This window comes from Mobula hypostoma, chromosome 7 (genome assembly GCF_963921235.1).
Source record: "Mobula hypostoma chromosome 7, sMobHyp1.1, whole genome shotgun sequence".
Lineage (NCBI taxonomy): Eukaryota > Metazoa > Chordata > Chondrichthyes > Myliobatiformes > Myliobatidae > Mobula > Mobula hypostoma.
In genome coordinates, this window is record NC_086103.1 from 139,593,590 (window position 1) to 139,609,784 (window position 16,195).

General features: G+C 41.8%; 1 protein-coding gene across 2 annotated transcripts in view; it reads right to left on the reverse strand.

Moving 5' to 3' along the window:
* The window catches only part of LOC134349587 (uncharacterized), a 58,468-nt gene that overhangs the window by 11,783 nt on the left and 30,490 nt on the right, over positions 1 to 16,195 (reverse strand). The window contains exon 3 of one of the 2 annotated variants that reach the window (XM_063054138.1): positions 2,084 to 2,264. The exons of the other annotated variant lie outside the window; for it this stretch is intronic. Within the exon in view, the coding sequence (XP_062910208.1) occupies positions 2,084 to 2,264 (181 nt within the window). The remainder of the gene's footprint in view (positions 1 to 2,083; positions 2,265 to 16,195) is intronic. 2 annotated transcript variants of the gene reach the window in all.

A 16,195-nucleotide genomic window follows, 5' to 3' on the forward strand; every position in this document is an offset into this window, starting at 1 on the left:
GTGAAGTCAATGAGCTCAGCATGCGTGCAGGAAGCAGCGCCAATGCAGTCATCGATGAAGCGAAGGAAAAGTGGGGGACAGATACCAGAACAGGCACGGAACATAGATTGTTCCACAAACCCAACAAAAAGGCAGGCATAGCTAGGACCCATACGGGTGCCCATAGCTACACCTTTAGTTTGGAGGAAGTGGGAGGAGCCAAAGGAGAAATTATTAAGAGTAAGGACTAATTCCGCTAGACGGAGCAGAGTGGTGGTAGAGGGGAACTGATTAGGTCTGGAATCCAAAAAGAAGCGTAGAGCTTTGAGACCTTCCTGATGGGGGATGGAAGTATATAAGGACTGGACATCCATGGTGAAAATAAAGCAGTGGGGGCCAGGGAACTTAAAATCATCGAAAAGTTTAAGAGTTTAACATTCTGGAGTAAGGTCTGAGCTTAAAATAATATGTTAAACTATGTAATTATCTTTTACCATCTTGGCAGTCATACAGTTACAGGAATATGATCAACTAGCTTAACTTGGATGGTTTTAATGCAGAAATACTTTCTAAATTTACACAATTGCTTTGTTGTTGTTATTTTTGTATTCCATTCAAGGAAAGAAAAATAAAATTGTAGATCCAATTTGATTGTGGACTTTTCCTGGGAAAATTCAGTCTGGAGTGTCTCTAATGGGTGAGGCACCGGACTTTGGCATTCTGCAGATGGAAGGGGATGAGGGCCAGGAAACTTATTCCCTATACATTGTACAGTATACAAGCACTGTTCTGACTTTGGATGATATGACATAACAGAGTACACAGGCTGTACTCTGCTCATTACAATCTTAACAAGGGGTTGCCATTGTAACCCTCCCTGAGATCACTTTTGTCTGACATAAAGAACAGAAATCTGCTTTGGGAAGCTGCAGTTGGCTGCTGCTAATAAATGCAAGGCCAAACAAAGCCGATAAATGCAGATTTAAGAGACTTTGCAAAGAGAAATACTCCTCAGGATCTAGTCATGAGGTAAGATAAAACTCATTACATCAACAGAAAACATTGAGTCCAGAATCAATTTGTTGTTGCTAGACAGCTCATGAACTTGTTCTACTTTGGAGAGAGACAGTTTACATCTTAAACACGGAAGTCATAGTCATAAAGCACTAAGTCTACACCAACCATTAAGAATCCATTTATTTACTGCCTCCAACAGATGCTTTTATTCTCCTCACATTCCCATAACCCAACTCTCTCAGATTCTGCCATTCACATACACACCAGTGGCCAATTGTTCTACTGACCAGACACGTTAGAAACATGGTGGGAAATGCACAGTCACAGGGAGGACGTGCAAACTCCACACAGACAGCGGCTATGTTCATTGGGAATTTGAGGAGATTTGGTAAGTCACCAAAACACTCAAATTTCTAATGCTGTACTGCGGAGAGCATTCCAGCTGGCTCTATCACCACCTGGTATTGTGGGGGGGTGGGGTAACTACTGCCCAGGATCGAGGTACAGGTGAGCTGTAGAGAGTTGTAAAATTAGTCAGCTCCATCATGGCCGCCAGTCTCTGTAATATCCAGGGCACCTTCAAGGGTCAGTGCCTCAGAAAGGTAGCATCCATCATTAATGATCCCCACCTCCCGGGACATGCCCTCTTCTCATTGTAGGAAAATCATAAGCCTGAAAGCACACACTCAGCGACTTAGGTACAGCTTCTTCCCCCCGCCATCTGATTTCTGAATGGACTTTGAGTGAGTGAACACGTACATACATGTAGATTTACTGTAATTCAGTTTATTTTTACTCTATCATGCATTACACTGTATTACTGCCATAAAGTTAACAGATTTCACAACATATGTTGGCGATATTAAACCTGATTCTGTTCAGAGCTCAGAATTGAAACTGGGTCACTGAACCTGGGAAACAGTAGTTTGAATTATTGCACCACAGTGCCACCTGCTCCCGTGCAAATGAGCTTGTATATTCCCAATATTTCAAGAAAACTTCAAGCATTCTTATTTATTTTACAGGTATGGCTCTATTTTGGTAAAGTGTTAAGTCTGGAAATGTACAATTTAAGAGTTAAACTCACAGCTCTTGCTCCAAGAGAACCCCAGTGCTTTGTCTATCAGATTCAGCAGCAACAGCAGGAGAGCTGGAAACAGGATCTTCACTGTTGCCTCCTTTGAAATTATCTGAAGACTGCAAAACACTGATTACATTCTCCTCCTCTGGACAGTTTTTTGATTGTGCAAGCTTCAAGTCACTTAAAACTGCAAAAGAACAAGCAGAGGGAGTTTAAGAAAACTAGAATTAGAATTAATTTAACTTCTTACATCCATCTCACAACATGAGGGAATAAAAATCTTCACGTTGCGTCTCTGTTGGAATGTAGAATAAGGAAGGGAAATGTGGGATGATATTGGCCAAGCTCTAAAATAGTGCATATAACTGTTTTGTATACATGCGCATATAGTCAGGTATGCAATCAGATCAATGTGTACTGATAAATTTGACAGCCTGGTGAAAGAAGCTGTCTCGGAGCCTAGTGCAATTATCTGCATTGGTGGAATACAAAACTGTCCTGAGAAAGGTAATGTATGTTGATATAAATAGGAATAAAATCCAATTCTAAACTATTTATAATTATTAACTACAAGCCTACAATTACACAAAATATTCCATAAAATTAATCATTATTGAGAATCGAACATTGTTAAACAGGCCTTTAAATTAGATTATTAGATTATGAGGACACACAGTTCTCTTTTATTGTCATTTAGTAATGCATGCATTAAGAAATTATACGTTTCTCCAGAATGATAGCACAGAAACACAAGACAAACCGACTGAAAACTGACAAAAACCACATAACTATAACATAGTTACAACAGTGCAAAGCAATACCGTAATTTGATGAAGAACAAACCATGGGCACAGTAAAAAGTCTCAAAGTCTCTCAGAAGTCCCATCATCTCATGCAGACGGTTGAAGGGAGAAACTCTCCCTGCCATGAACCTCCAGCGCCGCAAACTTGCCGATGCAGCATTCTGGAAGTACCCGACCACAGCCGACTCTTGAGTCCGTCCGAAAACTCCGAGCCGCCGACCAGCCCTCTGACGCCGAGCACCATCTCTGCTGAGCGCTTCAACCCCGACCCCGGCAACAGGCAAAGCCAAGGATTTGGGGCCTTCCCCTCCAGAGATTCTCCATCACACAGTAGCAGCGGCAGCGAAGTGGGTATTTCAGAAGTTTCTCCAGGTGTTCCTCCATACTTCTTACGGCTGTCTCCATCAAATCAGGATTGTACACGGCCCCTAGTTAACACATACAATATAATTTGGAATAGCTGCAGGCGCTGCGTCGTGCCGCCATCTTCTCCTCCCTCCTTTTGTGAAAATGGTGAGATATATAGAATCCCAATTGAAATTAAAACCAACAAGTCCCAGGAAAGCTGTTAAAGAGGTTGCAGTGGAGAAGGTGGATGTTGAGGTTATTATTTTCCAAACTTCCACACATTGCAGGAATGATTCCTGCAAAATGGAGGATTAAAAATGCCACCCCAATATTTAAAGAAGGAGGGAGAGTGAAAATGGGGTAATATTGATCTATTAGCTTGGAGAAAATGTTGGAATCTATGATGCATTATGAACATCTTCAGCAGCATATCGGAATAAAGCAGAGTCTGCATACATTTGTGCGAGAAAGATAATGTTTCATTTATCTACAGAAATTGAAGATGTGACATCAGAATTGACAAGAAGGAAACTGTGAATGCAATATACAGTGCCTATAAAAAGTATTCCGCCTCTCCCCGGGAAGCTTTTATGTTTTATTGTTTTACAACATTAAAACGCAGTGGATTTAATTTGGCTTTTTTATGACACTGATCAACAGAAAAAGACGTGTCAAAGTGAAAACGGATCACGACAAAGTGATCTAAATTAATTACAAATATAGAACACAAAATAACTGATTGCACAAGTATTCACCCCCTTTAATATGACGCACCAAATCATCACTGGTTTTTAGAAGTCACATAATTAGTTAAGGTGTCCTAGCTATATATAAACCTGTGTGCAGTCAAGGTGTTTCAATTGATTAATACTTCTGTACCAGGAAGGTCCAACTGCTGGTGAGATGGTATCCTGGCAAAAAAAAACTACGCCATGAAGACAAAAGAACACTCCAAGCAACTTTGTGAAAAGGCTATCAAAAAGCACAAGTCAGGAGATGGACACAAGAAAATTTCCAAGCCACTGAATATCCCTTAGAGTACAGTTAAGTCAATCATCAGGAATGGAAAGAGTATGGCACAGCTGTAAATCTGCCGAGAGCAGGCCATCCTCAAAAACTGAGTGACCGTGCAAGAAGGGGACTAGTGAGGGAGGCCACCAAGAGACTTATGACAACTCTGGAGGAGTTACAAGCTTCAGTGGCTGAGATTGAAGAGACTGCACATACAACAACTGTTGCCCAGGTGCTTCACCAGTTGCAGCTTTATAGGAGAGTGGCAAAGAGAAGGCCACTGTTGGAAAAAAAACTCAAAATTTCAGCTAGATTTTGCTGGAAGTCAGCTGGAAGAAGATTCTATGGTCTGATGAAACTAGAATTGAGTTTTCTGGCCATCAGACTAAATACTATGTTTGGCATAAACCAAACACCGCACATCATCAAAATCACACCATCTCTACAGTGAAACATGGTGGTGGCTGCATCATGCTGTGGGGATGCTTCACTGCAGCAGGCACTGGAAGGCTTGTGAAGGTACAGGGTTAAAATTAATGCAGCAGAATACAGGGAAATCCCGAGGAAAACCTGATGCAGTCTGCAAGAGAACTGCAACTTGGGAGAGGATTTGCTTTCCAACAGGACAATGACCCCAAGCACAAAGCCAAAGCTACACAGGAATGGCTTAAAAACAAAGTTAATGTCTTGGAGTGGCAAGTCAGATTCCAGACCTTAATCCAATTGAGAATGTGGCTGCACCTAAAAACTCTTCACTCACAATCCCCGTGCAATCTGACAGAGTTTGAGCAGTCTTGTAAAGAAGAATGGGGAAAAATTGGCAGTGTCCAGATGTGCAAAGCTGATAGAGACCTATCCACACAGACTCAAGGCTGTAATTGCTCCCAAAGGTGCATCTACTAGATACTGACTTGAAGTGGGTGAATACTTATACAATCAATTATTCTGTGTTTTATATTTGTAATTAATTTAGATCACTTTCTAGAGATCTGTTTTCACTTTGACACAAAAGAGTCTTTTTGGGTCGATTAGCATCAAATAAGCCAAATTAAATCCACCGTGATTCAATGTTGTAAAACAATAAAAATGAAAACTTCCAGGTTGGGGGGGGGGGCAGGAAAAGAGAGAGTGAATACTTCTTAAAAAAGCACTGTATTTGGATTTGCAGAAATGTTATGATAACATCTCACACAGGTTGATCAAAGTTAGAGTACATGGATTTGGAGATTATATACTGACATGGACTGAGAACTGAAGATGAAGATGATGAACTGATGTTTTTCACTAGAGTGGGTATGACTACAGCGATCAGCGGTTAGGCATCAGATTTTAAAAATCTATATTAATAATTTATTTGTGGTCACCAATTATCAGGAGTTCATATTTGCCAATGATGCAAAATTAGGTGGGAAAGCAAATAGGGAGGAGGATCTAAAGTAGTTTACAAGGAATACAGACATTTGCATAAATTAACAAAAACATCAAAAAGGATCTGGTGCTTTCCCAGCATGCATGACAAATATACTCTATTCGGGCTTCCAACCAGGTACAGGGATCAATTTTAACCAACGTTTCACTGATAAACTGTGCCATCTTCATTGGAGATGATGCCTGGGCATGTCTAGTCCAGTGGTATTTACACCCCCGTCAGCAGTCCCTCCTGATTGGTTAGTCCTCATCCAATCAGGTTTCCACTGTCCCACCTTGTTTAGAATCAAATTCTTGTTCTTACTTGGAGCGGGACCTTGGTCTTTGTTAAAATTCTTTTCCTTTAGTTTTATTTCAATGGCTTCCTTTACCAGGTGGTCCCAAAAGCCATTGGCACGGCATAGTAGTTTTATGCCATTGGAAGTCAATTCTATGGGCATTTCAAATGCAATGTTCTACTACCGCAGATTTCTCCGGGTAACCCAGATACCCATTGCTCTTCGATGCAGGTTTCCACCTTGTGTCCCATCTGGCCGAAATACGCTGCTCCACATTCACAAGGAATTCTGTAAACACCAGCTGCCCCGAGTCTCAGGCTATCTTTGACCCACACAAGCTGTGATTTTGAGCTTCCTTGCAGGTTTGTGGTATGGTATTAATCTGGTATTTCTTCAGGATCCTGGCAATCCTTCCGGAAACCATGGAAATATGGAGAAGATAGGTGGTAGCGATGCCTTCCTCCTCGTTGTTAGGTTTCCTGGTTTTTCCGTCAGCCCTTTTAAGGGCCCAATTGATTTCCTTCACCTTGTAGCCATTCTGTAGGAATGTCATGCATAATAGTCTTATTTTCTTGTGGAGACCCTCTGGGTCCGAAATAGTTTTCGCACAGTTAACCAAAGTGGAAAGAACTGCTCTACATTGGGAAGTGTGATGGTGGCTGTTATTGTTGAGGTCCAAGTCAGTTTCTGATAGATGCCATGACCAAGGCTACCGTCTGGTTTTTGTCATATTAGAAAGTCCAGGAATGGGAGTAATAAATATATCCACTGCATTAGATCTGCTCTGGACATCAACTCTTCATCTGGAATTGTCAACCTTCTTCTCTCAACAGGTCCACTGCTGCCCAAGGTGAACTAGTTTCACAAAGGAACACTGTGAAGCAGGCCAAGAAATACAACAAACTATCCTAACAAAATGCAGCCATCCCACCAATGGACCCAGAAAGGATCCAATGTCATCAATCAAACTGGGCAAAGCATCAACGAGGCGACTAGATCGATCCTCACCAAGGGGCTAAGCTTCACTCCAGTCCCCAGAGCTATACCTTATCGGGATTACATTTGTCAAATAGAGAAGCAATCTAAAAACTATCATGCGATATTGCAGAGGAGGCGAGGATAGAGGTCTGCACGGCCCTCAAAAGGGCTGTTTTGCTGAAACTGAGCATCACAAAAGCAGACCAACTGGCCCTCCAGGCACTACGGTGGAACCCAGCCCATCAAGATTTTACCAGCAGACAAAGGAAATGCAACCATCCTGATGCCCTTGGAGGAATACCACAGGAAAGTCCAACAGATTCTGGATGATCCCGCCTACAGAGCTCTACAGTGGGACCCCATGGCTTCGATTGAGAGGATGACCTCCACTTTACTGAAGAAATCCAGACTGCCAGCACACATATGCAAGACACTTCTGCCTCCATACCACCAAAACTTTATGGGCTCCCTAAGATACACAAGGGTTCCGCTCGATGCCTATCATCAGTGGGATAGATTTTCCAACTTACTACCTCACTAAGCATTTAATGACTATGCTGTCTCCCTTTGTAAGATGGGAGCACAGAAACCTGATTGGACTAACCAATCAGGAAGGACAGACAACAGGGGTATAAATGCTCAGGCCCAGGCATCATCCCTGATAAAGATGGCACAGTTTGTCATCGAAACATTAGTTAAAATCGATACCTGTACCCAGCTGGAGGCCGAAGAGTTTATTGAACTCAAAAATGTGAAGCACGAAATAGAAAAGTAGCGTACTTTTTGTTTTAATGGTGAGAAATTGGGCAATGATAGTGCTCAAAGCATTTTAACTGTTCTTCACACAATTCACTAAAAAAAAATCAAGATTCCTGTGTGACAAGGTAACTAGGTAGACAAATGGTATTTCGTTCCTTTTGTTACATGACAATTTGAGAACTTGAATAGAGGAGAAAACAAGTCTTGCTGTTATTAGGCCAAGCGCTGATGACTTGGTGTAGTACAGACAGTACTTCATGGTGAGCATTGACAATGATGGGCTGAAGGGTCTTTTCTTCTGCTATATCACTCTATGATCCTACAAGACCTTTGACAAGACAGCATCTGGAGTTTAGTGTAGAGTTTTGGTTTCTTTACCCATAAAAGAAAATACTTGGTGTAGAAGCAGAGCAGGGATGGCAAGCTTTGTACACTTAGATTGAGTAGACCAGACCTACATACCTTACAGCTTAGAAGAACAAGAGATCTTATTGAAAGTTCTAAACATCCTGACAGGGTGGATGTTGGGTGCAGAGTGGAGAACTAGGGTCACAGTCTCAGAATGAGTACTAAGCTATGTAAGACTGAAGAGAAATTTATTCATGCAGAGGATACTGAATCTTTGGAGTTCTCTACTTAGGAATACTCTATGAGCTCTATCATCAAGTTCATTCCAAATAGAGGTAGATTGATTTCTGGATATTTGATTCAAGGAAATAAGGAAATATTGCAGGAAAATGACATTGAGGTAGAACAGTAAGCTCAATTCCAAATGGCCTACGCCAGCTCCTACTTCTCATGTTTGTGTTCTGTTCTATAAATGTTGTGAACTGAATATGACGTAATAACATTATTTTAATGAGGCAGCTCCTAAGTTAGGCAACAACTCCACACGAATCAAAAATAATGTTTCGTAGGTAGCATCCAAATGAAAAATATGGCCAGAATTGAGCATCTTCCATCTGTCAACGATACAAATCTGCTGAGGGTTACTGAAGTCTGTAAACTCTGATTATACCAGGGCAGCTGTGCATTGTTGGAAGCAGATGAAAAAACATTTCCATAGACACACTGTATTAAGAGGAGTGAGGTTGAAAAGAAGCCCTAGCACTTCAAACCTTATTTACAACTTAACCTGAGGAGCCTTTGAAAATAGAATTATATACATAATCCATAAGATATAGGAACGGAATTAGCTCATTCGGCTCAAATCTGCTCCACCATTCAAACATGACCAAGTTTTTTTTTTAAAAACTCTTTCTCGTCTTTTCTCTGTAGCCCTGACACACACCTGTTAACTAGTCAAATACCCATCGATTCCTGCTTTGAATAAAACCAAAGCTACCACAGAATAAAAGAAAATCCCAAATCCAGAGAATGAAGGGACTGAAAATACACAGACCAGCAGACAAGAACTGTGCTTGAAGACAATGAAAACTGCCTGAAATATTATTGAAAACAAATATTACTCTTCTCACACTGAGCAAAATAGGAAGTTCTCCATCTTCAACTGAGAACTGCAGGTGACATCCGCAACCTCGTGAACAACAGGGACAAAGCACAACCTCCATCTAAAAGGCAGCAGCTTGAGACAGTGATCTTCACCTGAAATCTTAACCCTTCTCATCTACCAACACCAGCCACCTGTGCTCCTCCAGTAATATTAATGCAACTCATGCGATTGCTAGCATCATTCTCCACAGATTGCCTTCTATATGGATAAGTGTTTATTTTGCCCCTCGTTCCTGCAGCTACCAATCTGCTCAATCAACCCTCATCTTTCACACCATTGTCTTTAATAAAACCTGTCCTGCATTTAGATTGACCATTTCTCCTTACGTGCCCCTCATCTCTTTCCCTCAAGTCCAGGGATGCAGATTTAAACCAGATGCTTAATTTTATTACTCACTATTCAGGACACAAAGAGATGTCAAACCCTAATCTCCACTGCCAAAACTAGTCACTTCTAGAGGATCATTCTGAAAACTAGAGCACCACGGGCTTCTGTTCTCTATTGCAAATTGTTTTATCTCCTGTCGACTTTGCCTTCAGTTTCTACAGTGGGAAACGCTTATGGACATGATCTCCAACAGGCGAGAACATTTGAGTAGCTGTTTTGTTCACTTTGCTCTCGTCTTTCACACAGGGTTCAATCTGACTGGATGAAGCAGCAACGGTTTGATTACTAACTGGGAAATGGCAGAGTGGTGAGAGACAGAGCAGCAATAAATGAGGCCGGACTAATTTAAACTAGTTTAGACAACCATTAAAATGGTGAAAAGATGCACTGTGCTACCTGCTAGTGAGGCCAAAAAGAGGAAAATCATATAGTTTTCTCCTTCCTGCCATCTGGAAAAAGGCACCGAAGCATTGGGCACTCACGACCAGACTATGTAACAGTTTCTTCCCCCAAACCATCAGACTCCTCAATACCCCAGAGCCTGGCTTGACACCAACCTACTGCCCTCTACTGTGCCTACTGTCTTGTTTATTATTTATTGTAATGCCTGCACTGTTTTGCGCATTTTATGCAGTCCTGGATAGGACTGTAGTCTAGTGTAGTTTTTGTTTTTTTTCTTACGCAGTTCAGTGTAGTTTTTGTATTGTTTCATGTGGCACCATGGTCCTGGAAAACGTTGTCTCATTTTTACCATGTTCTGTACCAGCAGTTATGGTTGAAATGACAATAAAAAGTGACTTGACTTGACTTTAAACACGTGACTAAGGAGTTGGTGGTGGAGGGAGGACATCAGATTCTTAGACCATTGGACTCTTTTCCAGGGAAAGCGAGACCTATATGGAAGAGACAGTTTGCACCTGAACTGGAGAGGGACTAAAATCCTAGCAGGAATGTTTGCTAGCGCTGCATTTGGGGGGGGGGGGGTTAAACTAGAGTTGCAGCAGGATGGGAAACAGACTGCCAGAACAGGTAGTAGACAGATGTAGTTTAAAATCTCAGACAAAGTCAGGAATCAAAAGGTTGAGCATGGTGTGACTAATGTTCTGAGCTATACATTTCAATGCAAGAAGTATTGTAGGAAAGGCAGATGAGCTCAGGGCATGGATCAACATGTGGAATTATGATATTGTAGCCATTAGTGAGACTTTATTGCAGGAGGGGCAGAACTAGTAGCTCACGTTCCGGGATTCCGTTGTTTTGGACGTGACAGAGCAGGAGGGATTAAAGGAGGTGGGGCAGTGTTACCAGTCAGGAAAAGTGTCACGGCACTGATCAGTCAGGACGACTGGAGAGCTTGCTGAGCAAGACTTTATGGGTGGAGCTGAGGATTAAGAAAGGTGTGACCACATTAATGGGGCTATATACCACCCAGCAGTCCGCAGGACTTAGAGGAATACATTTGTAGAGACACCGCAAACTGTTGCGAGAAACACAAGGTTGTGATAGTAAGTGATTTGAACTTTCCACATATTGACTGGGACTCCCATACTGTAAAAGGACTAGATGAGATAGAGTTTGTCAAATGTATTCAGGAAAGTTTCCTTAATCAGCACGTAGAAGTCCCAATGAGAGAGAGATGCCATATTTGATCCTCTGTTAGGGAATGAGACAGGGCAGGAGACAAGAGTTTGTGTAGGAGAACACTTTGCAATTAATGATCATAATGCCAATAGTTTCAAAGTAAATATGGAATAAAGATAGGTCTAATCCACAGGTTGAGATTTTAAATTGGATAAAGGCCAACTCTGATGGTTTCAGAACAGATCTGGCAAGTGTGGATCGGGACAGGCTGCTTTCTGGCAAAGTGGGAGGTAAGTGGGAGGCCTTCAAAAGTGAAATTTTGAGAGTACATAGCTTGTGTGTGCCTGTCAGAATAAAAAGTAAAGATAACAGGTTTAGGAAACCTTGGTTTTCAAGAGATACTGAGATCCTGGTTAGGAGAGAGAAAAAAAAAGGCAGGTAGAAACAAATGAGGTATTTAGAGAGTACAAGAAATGCAAGAGAACACTTAAGAAATCAGGAAAGCTAAAAGGTGGCATGAGGTTGCCCTAGCAGACAAGGTGAAGGAGAATTCTAAAGGGATTCCACAGATATGTTAAAAGCAAAAGGATTGCAAGGGACAGATTTGATCTCAGGAAGATCAGAACAGTAATCTATGCATGGAGCCAAAAGGGATGGGGAAGATCTTAAAAGGATTTTTTCTGCATCTGTATTTACTCAGAAGATGGACACAGAGTCTACGGAAATGCGGCAAAGCAACAGTGAGGTCCTGCACCCTTTGCAGATTACAGGTAAGGAGGCATTTGCTGTCTTATGGCAAATTTGGATCGATAAATCCCCAGGGCCTGACAAGGTGATCAATTGGACCCTGTGGGGGGCAAGTGCAGAAATTTCAGGGGGCCCTAGATAAAGATTAGCTTTATTTGTCACATATACATCAAAAACATATCAAAAATACATCAATCTTCCATCCTTGAACTCAATTCACACCGCACGCTGTCGGAGCAGTGCTGCCAGGATAATCAAGGACACGACCCACCCAGCCAACACACTTTTCGTCCCTCTTCCCTCCGGGAGAAGGCTCAGGAGCTTGAAGATTCGTACAGCCAGATTTGGGAACAACTTCTTTCCAACTGTGATAAGACTGCTGAATGGATCCTGACCCGGATCTGGGTCGTACCCTCCAAATATCTGGACTTGCCTCTCAGTTTTTTTGCAGTACCTTACTTTCCATTTTCTATTTGATTTATCATTTAAATTTTTAATATTTACTATCGATTTGTACTCCAGGGAGCAGGAAGCGCAGAATTAAATATCGTTGTAATGATTGTACGTTCTAGTATCAATTGTTTGGCAACAATAAAGTATAAATAAAGTGAAATGCATTATTTGCATCAAATTAAACCAGCGAGGATTACGTTGGGGGAAGCAGGCAAGGGTCGCCCCACTCTGGGCGCCCACAACTAACTCTAACTGTACAGCTCTGGAATGTGGGAGGAGAGCCACGTAGGTACGGGGAGAATGTACGAGTCCTTAGGGACAGCAGGAGGAATCAAACCCCGATCGGCTGTAGAGCTACCACACTAACCACTACGCTACCATGCCGTCCCTTCCTTTGTGGCTCAACCAGAGCAGAATACACTACGGAAACCAGGTACATGTGAGGTCACTGCAGGGGATAGAAGGCCTTGGCTGTGCAGGGGTGGGTGGTGTGTGGAAGGGAAGGGTAAAACAGGGCAAAAGTCAGTTACTGTGATCAACATGTCAAAGTCTATGATTGTCAGCTGAGGGGAAGATAAGCCATGGGGCTGCAAATGGCAGCTGGTTAAGAGAGACTGGATTGGCAGCTTGCGGGGGGTTGGGGGGGGGAAATCAGTGGAAGTTCAGACGGGAGCTGATTTAAGGGCAAGTGCTTTTGGCCTTGTATAGGTAGGAAGTTGGCAAAGGCTGTTTCCTTGATTGGAGTGGGGGGGGGGGGTTAGTAAATGGGTGCTAACCTGGATCAGGCAAATCACCTTGATGTAGATTAAGCAGTGATGTAAAAAAAAATCTGCATGGGCTGAAAGGGCCCAATGATAGGAATACCTCCAAACCTCAATGCTCAAAGCCAAGGGAATGACACGCATCTGACATGGAATATAGCTGACCTACCAAGTACAGTTCTCAACAGAAGGTTTGTTATGTTTGAGTTCAGTGGTGAACTCCACTGCTTCACAAGTGGTCAAAAGAAAATAATTGGTCTCATAATTGTTTCACAGCACAAGATCAAGTAACCACCTGGGGCAAGGGTTCCCTGGGGTCCACAGATCCCTAGCTTAATGCTATTGGTCCATGGCACAAAAAGGTTGGGAACCCATGACCTAGAGAGAAGCTCCACTAAATTAGAATCTACATTTTTAAATTAGTTTGTTGAAGTCAGTAGCATTATTTAATTTTAGACATTAAAGACATTAGACATTAACCATGCAGATATTTAACAAATGAAAGGAATTTCGGAAATAGCCAGGAGAGTATTGGAGCAGTCAAGTCCAATAAGATTTAATAAAAACGTTGAAATGGTCTCAACAGATTAGTTGATGGGTGAAGAAACCTTCAGAGGGTCATGAATATTCCAGAGTTAAAGCTTAGAATAGGGATTAGAAAAAGTGTTGGGGTTCCATGCAATAAAATTCACCTGACCAAAAAGAGGAAGGACTGTGTCAAGGGAACAGTTTCTGGCAGGGATCAAAGAAAACAATAATGATTTTCCCATTGTTTGATGGACAGAAATAGAAAGTAGTATGAGGATTAAAATAATAATAATAATAATAATTATTATTATTATTCAAGGATTGATTCCTGTGGGACTTTAGAAACATTAGCTAATACCGACTGTTGATTTTGCAGCATTTATCTTACTGTTGAAATTCCTTCACTGCCAAATTCCTTTGTGTCCTCCACCAGCCTACACCCTAAGCATTCTGTATTCTTCTACCTACATTTTTGAACATTCATTCATCTCTGAAACCCAAAGTATGTTTATCAAAATTTTTATACTGTATACAACCTTGTCTTCTTACAGGCAGCCACAAAAGAAACCAAATAGAACCCATTATAAAAGACTGTTAACCACACAATGTGCAAAAAAAACCACACACATTGTGTAAACAATAAAAAATAAGAAAATAACATTTAGAACTAAAGTCCACAAAAGTGAGTCCACAGCCATGAAGCCAGTCATCACTGTAGCAGGTCCAGGAGCTCATTAGTTGCAGGCCACAGTCTCTACACAGAACTGAGACAAGTAAACGTCACTGAGCAGCAAGCTGAACACCAGCCCATTCTTTGCCATCAGCCCTGATACCCTGACCTTTTCATCTGCTCATTCCTCCCTCCTGGATCAGGATCCTATCACACCCTGAATCTGCTGCTTCCAATTGGTTCCAAGTCGCCCCAGCAAAGGCCAAGTATTAGCTCATTCCTCACTCTTGGGCCTGGGCCACACTACCTCAATACAGCCTGTACACACCATGCTACAACCACCCTGTAACTTCGAGATTTCAGTTCACACCGCAAAAATGGCAGGTCATACAGGCGGTTCAAAACTCAACTCCGAAAGGGAAGCTACAGGCCACAGTGATAGTTGTCCAGGAAAAAAGTGATTAATAAAGTAGTTAGTAGTTGTGTTTGCTGTCAGTAAGGCATCGTTATCCTTCACCAGTGCCATCTTAAATCAGCTTGAAACAGTGGTGTGTCCTCAGCATTCAAAGCCTTACCTCAGGAATTACTTCCTCAAATCACTCCACTACTGTTCTTCCTACAAGACCTATTGTAACCTCTTTCAGTCACTCATTCTGATATCTTGCTTTGGTTTGGAATCTATGTGTGTCTCACAAAGTTTCTGTGAAGCATCTCAGGAAACCTCTTATGTAGAAAAGGCACTACACAAATGCATAATTTTTTTTATTAAAAAAGGATGGTTTGGGGTTGGGCATGAGTTTATCTGAACAGATGGAATAGAAGCAGAAGTAGGCCATTTGGCTAAGTTTGCTTTGCTATTCAATAAGATCATGGCCAATCTGATCTTAGCTTCAACTCCACTCTCCCCCTTTCACAAAGGAGTGAGATAGATCTACTGATTGAGTAGCGGCACAACAACCACCTCATACTCAATGTCAACATGACCAAAGAATTGATCGTAGATTTCAGGAAGCACAAGTCCGCAGAACACACAGCAAGTCCTCATCGGAGGGGTCAGCAGTCAAAATGGTGAGCAGCTTCGATTTCCTGGGCATCAACGTCTCAGAGGATCTATCCTGGGCCCAACATACTGATGCAATTGCAAAGGTGGCATACCGGCAGCTATACTTCATTAGGAGTTTGAGGAGATTTAGTGTGTCAAATACTCGAACAAATTTCATCAATGTACTGTGGAGAGAATTCTGAATGGTTACATCATTCCCTGTATGGAGGCTCCAATGCACAAGATGGAAAAAGGCTGCAGAGGGTTGTAGAATCAGCCAGTTTTACCACAGGCTCTCGCCTCCCTATTACAGAGGTACTACACTGTAATAGGTATTACTCCCTCTTACAGAGGTATTACACTGTAATAGGTATTACTCCCTCTTACAGAGGTATTACACTATAATAGGTGCTACTCCCTCTTACAGAGGTATTACACTGTAATAGGTGTTACTCCCTCTTACAGAGGCATTACACTATAATAGGTGTTACTCCCTCTTATAGAGGTATTACACTGTAATAGGTATTACTCCCTCTTACAGAGGTATTACACTGTAATAGGTATTACTCCCTCTTAGAGGTATTACACTGTAATAGGTATTACTCCCTCTTAGAGGTATTACACTGTAATAGGTGTTACTCCCTCTTACAGAGGCATTACACTGTAATAGGTGGTACTCCCTCTTACAGAGGTATTACACTGTAATAGGTGTTACTCCCTCTTACAGAGGTATTACACTGTAATAGGTATTACTCCCTCTTACAGAAGTATTACACAGTAATAGGTGTTACTCCCTCTTACAGAGGTATTACACTATAATAGGTGTTACTC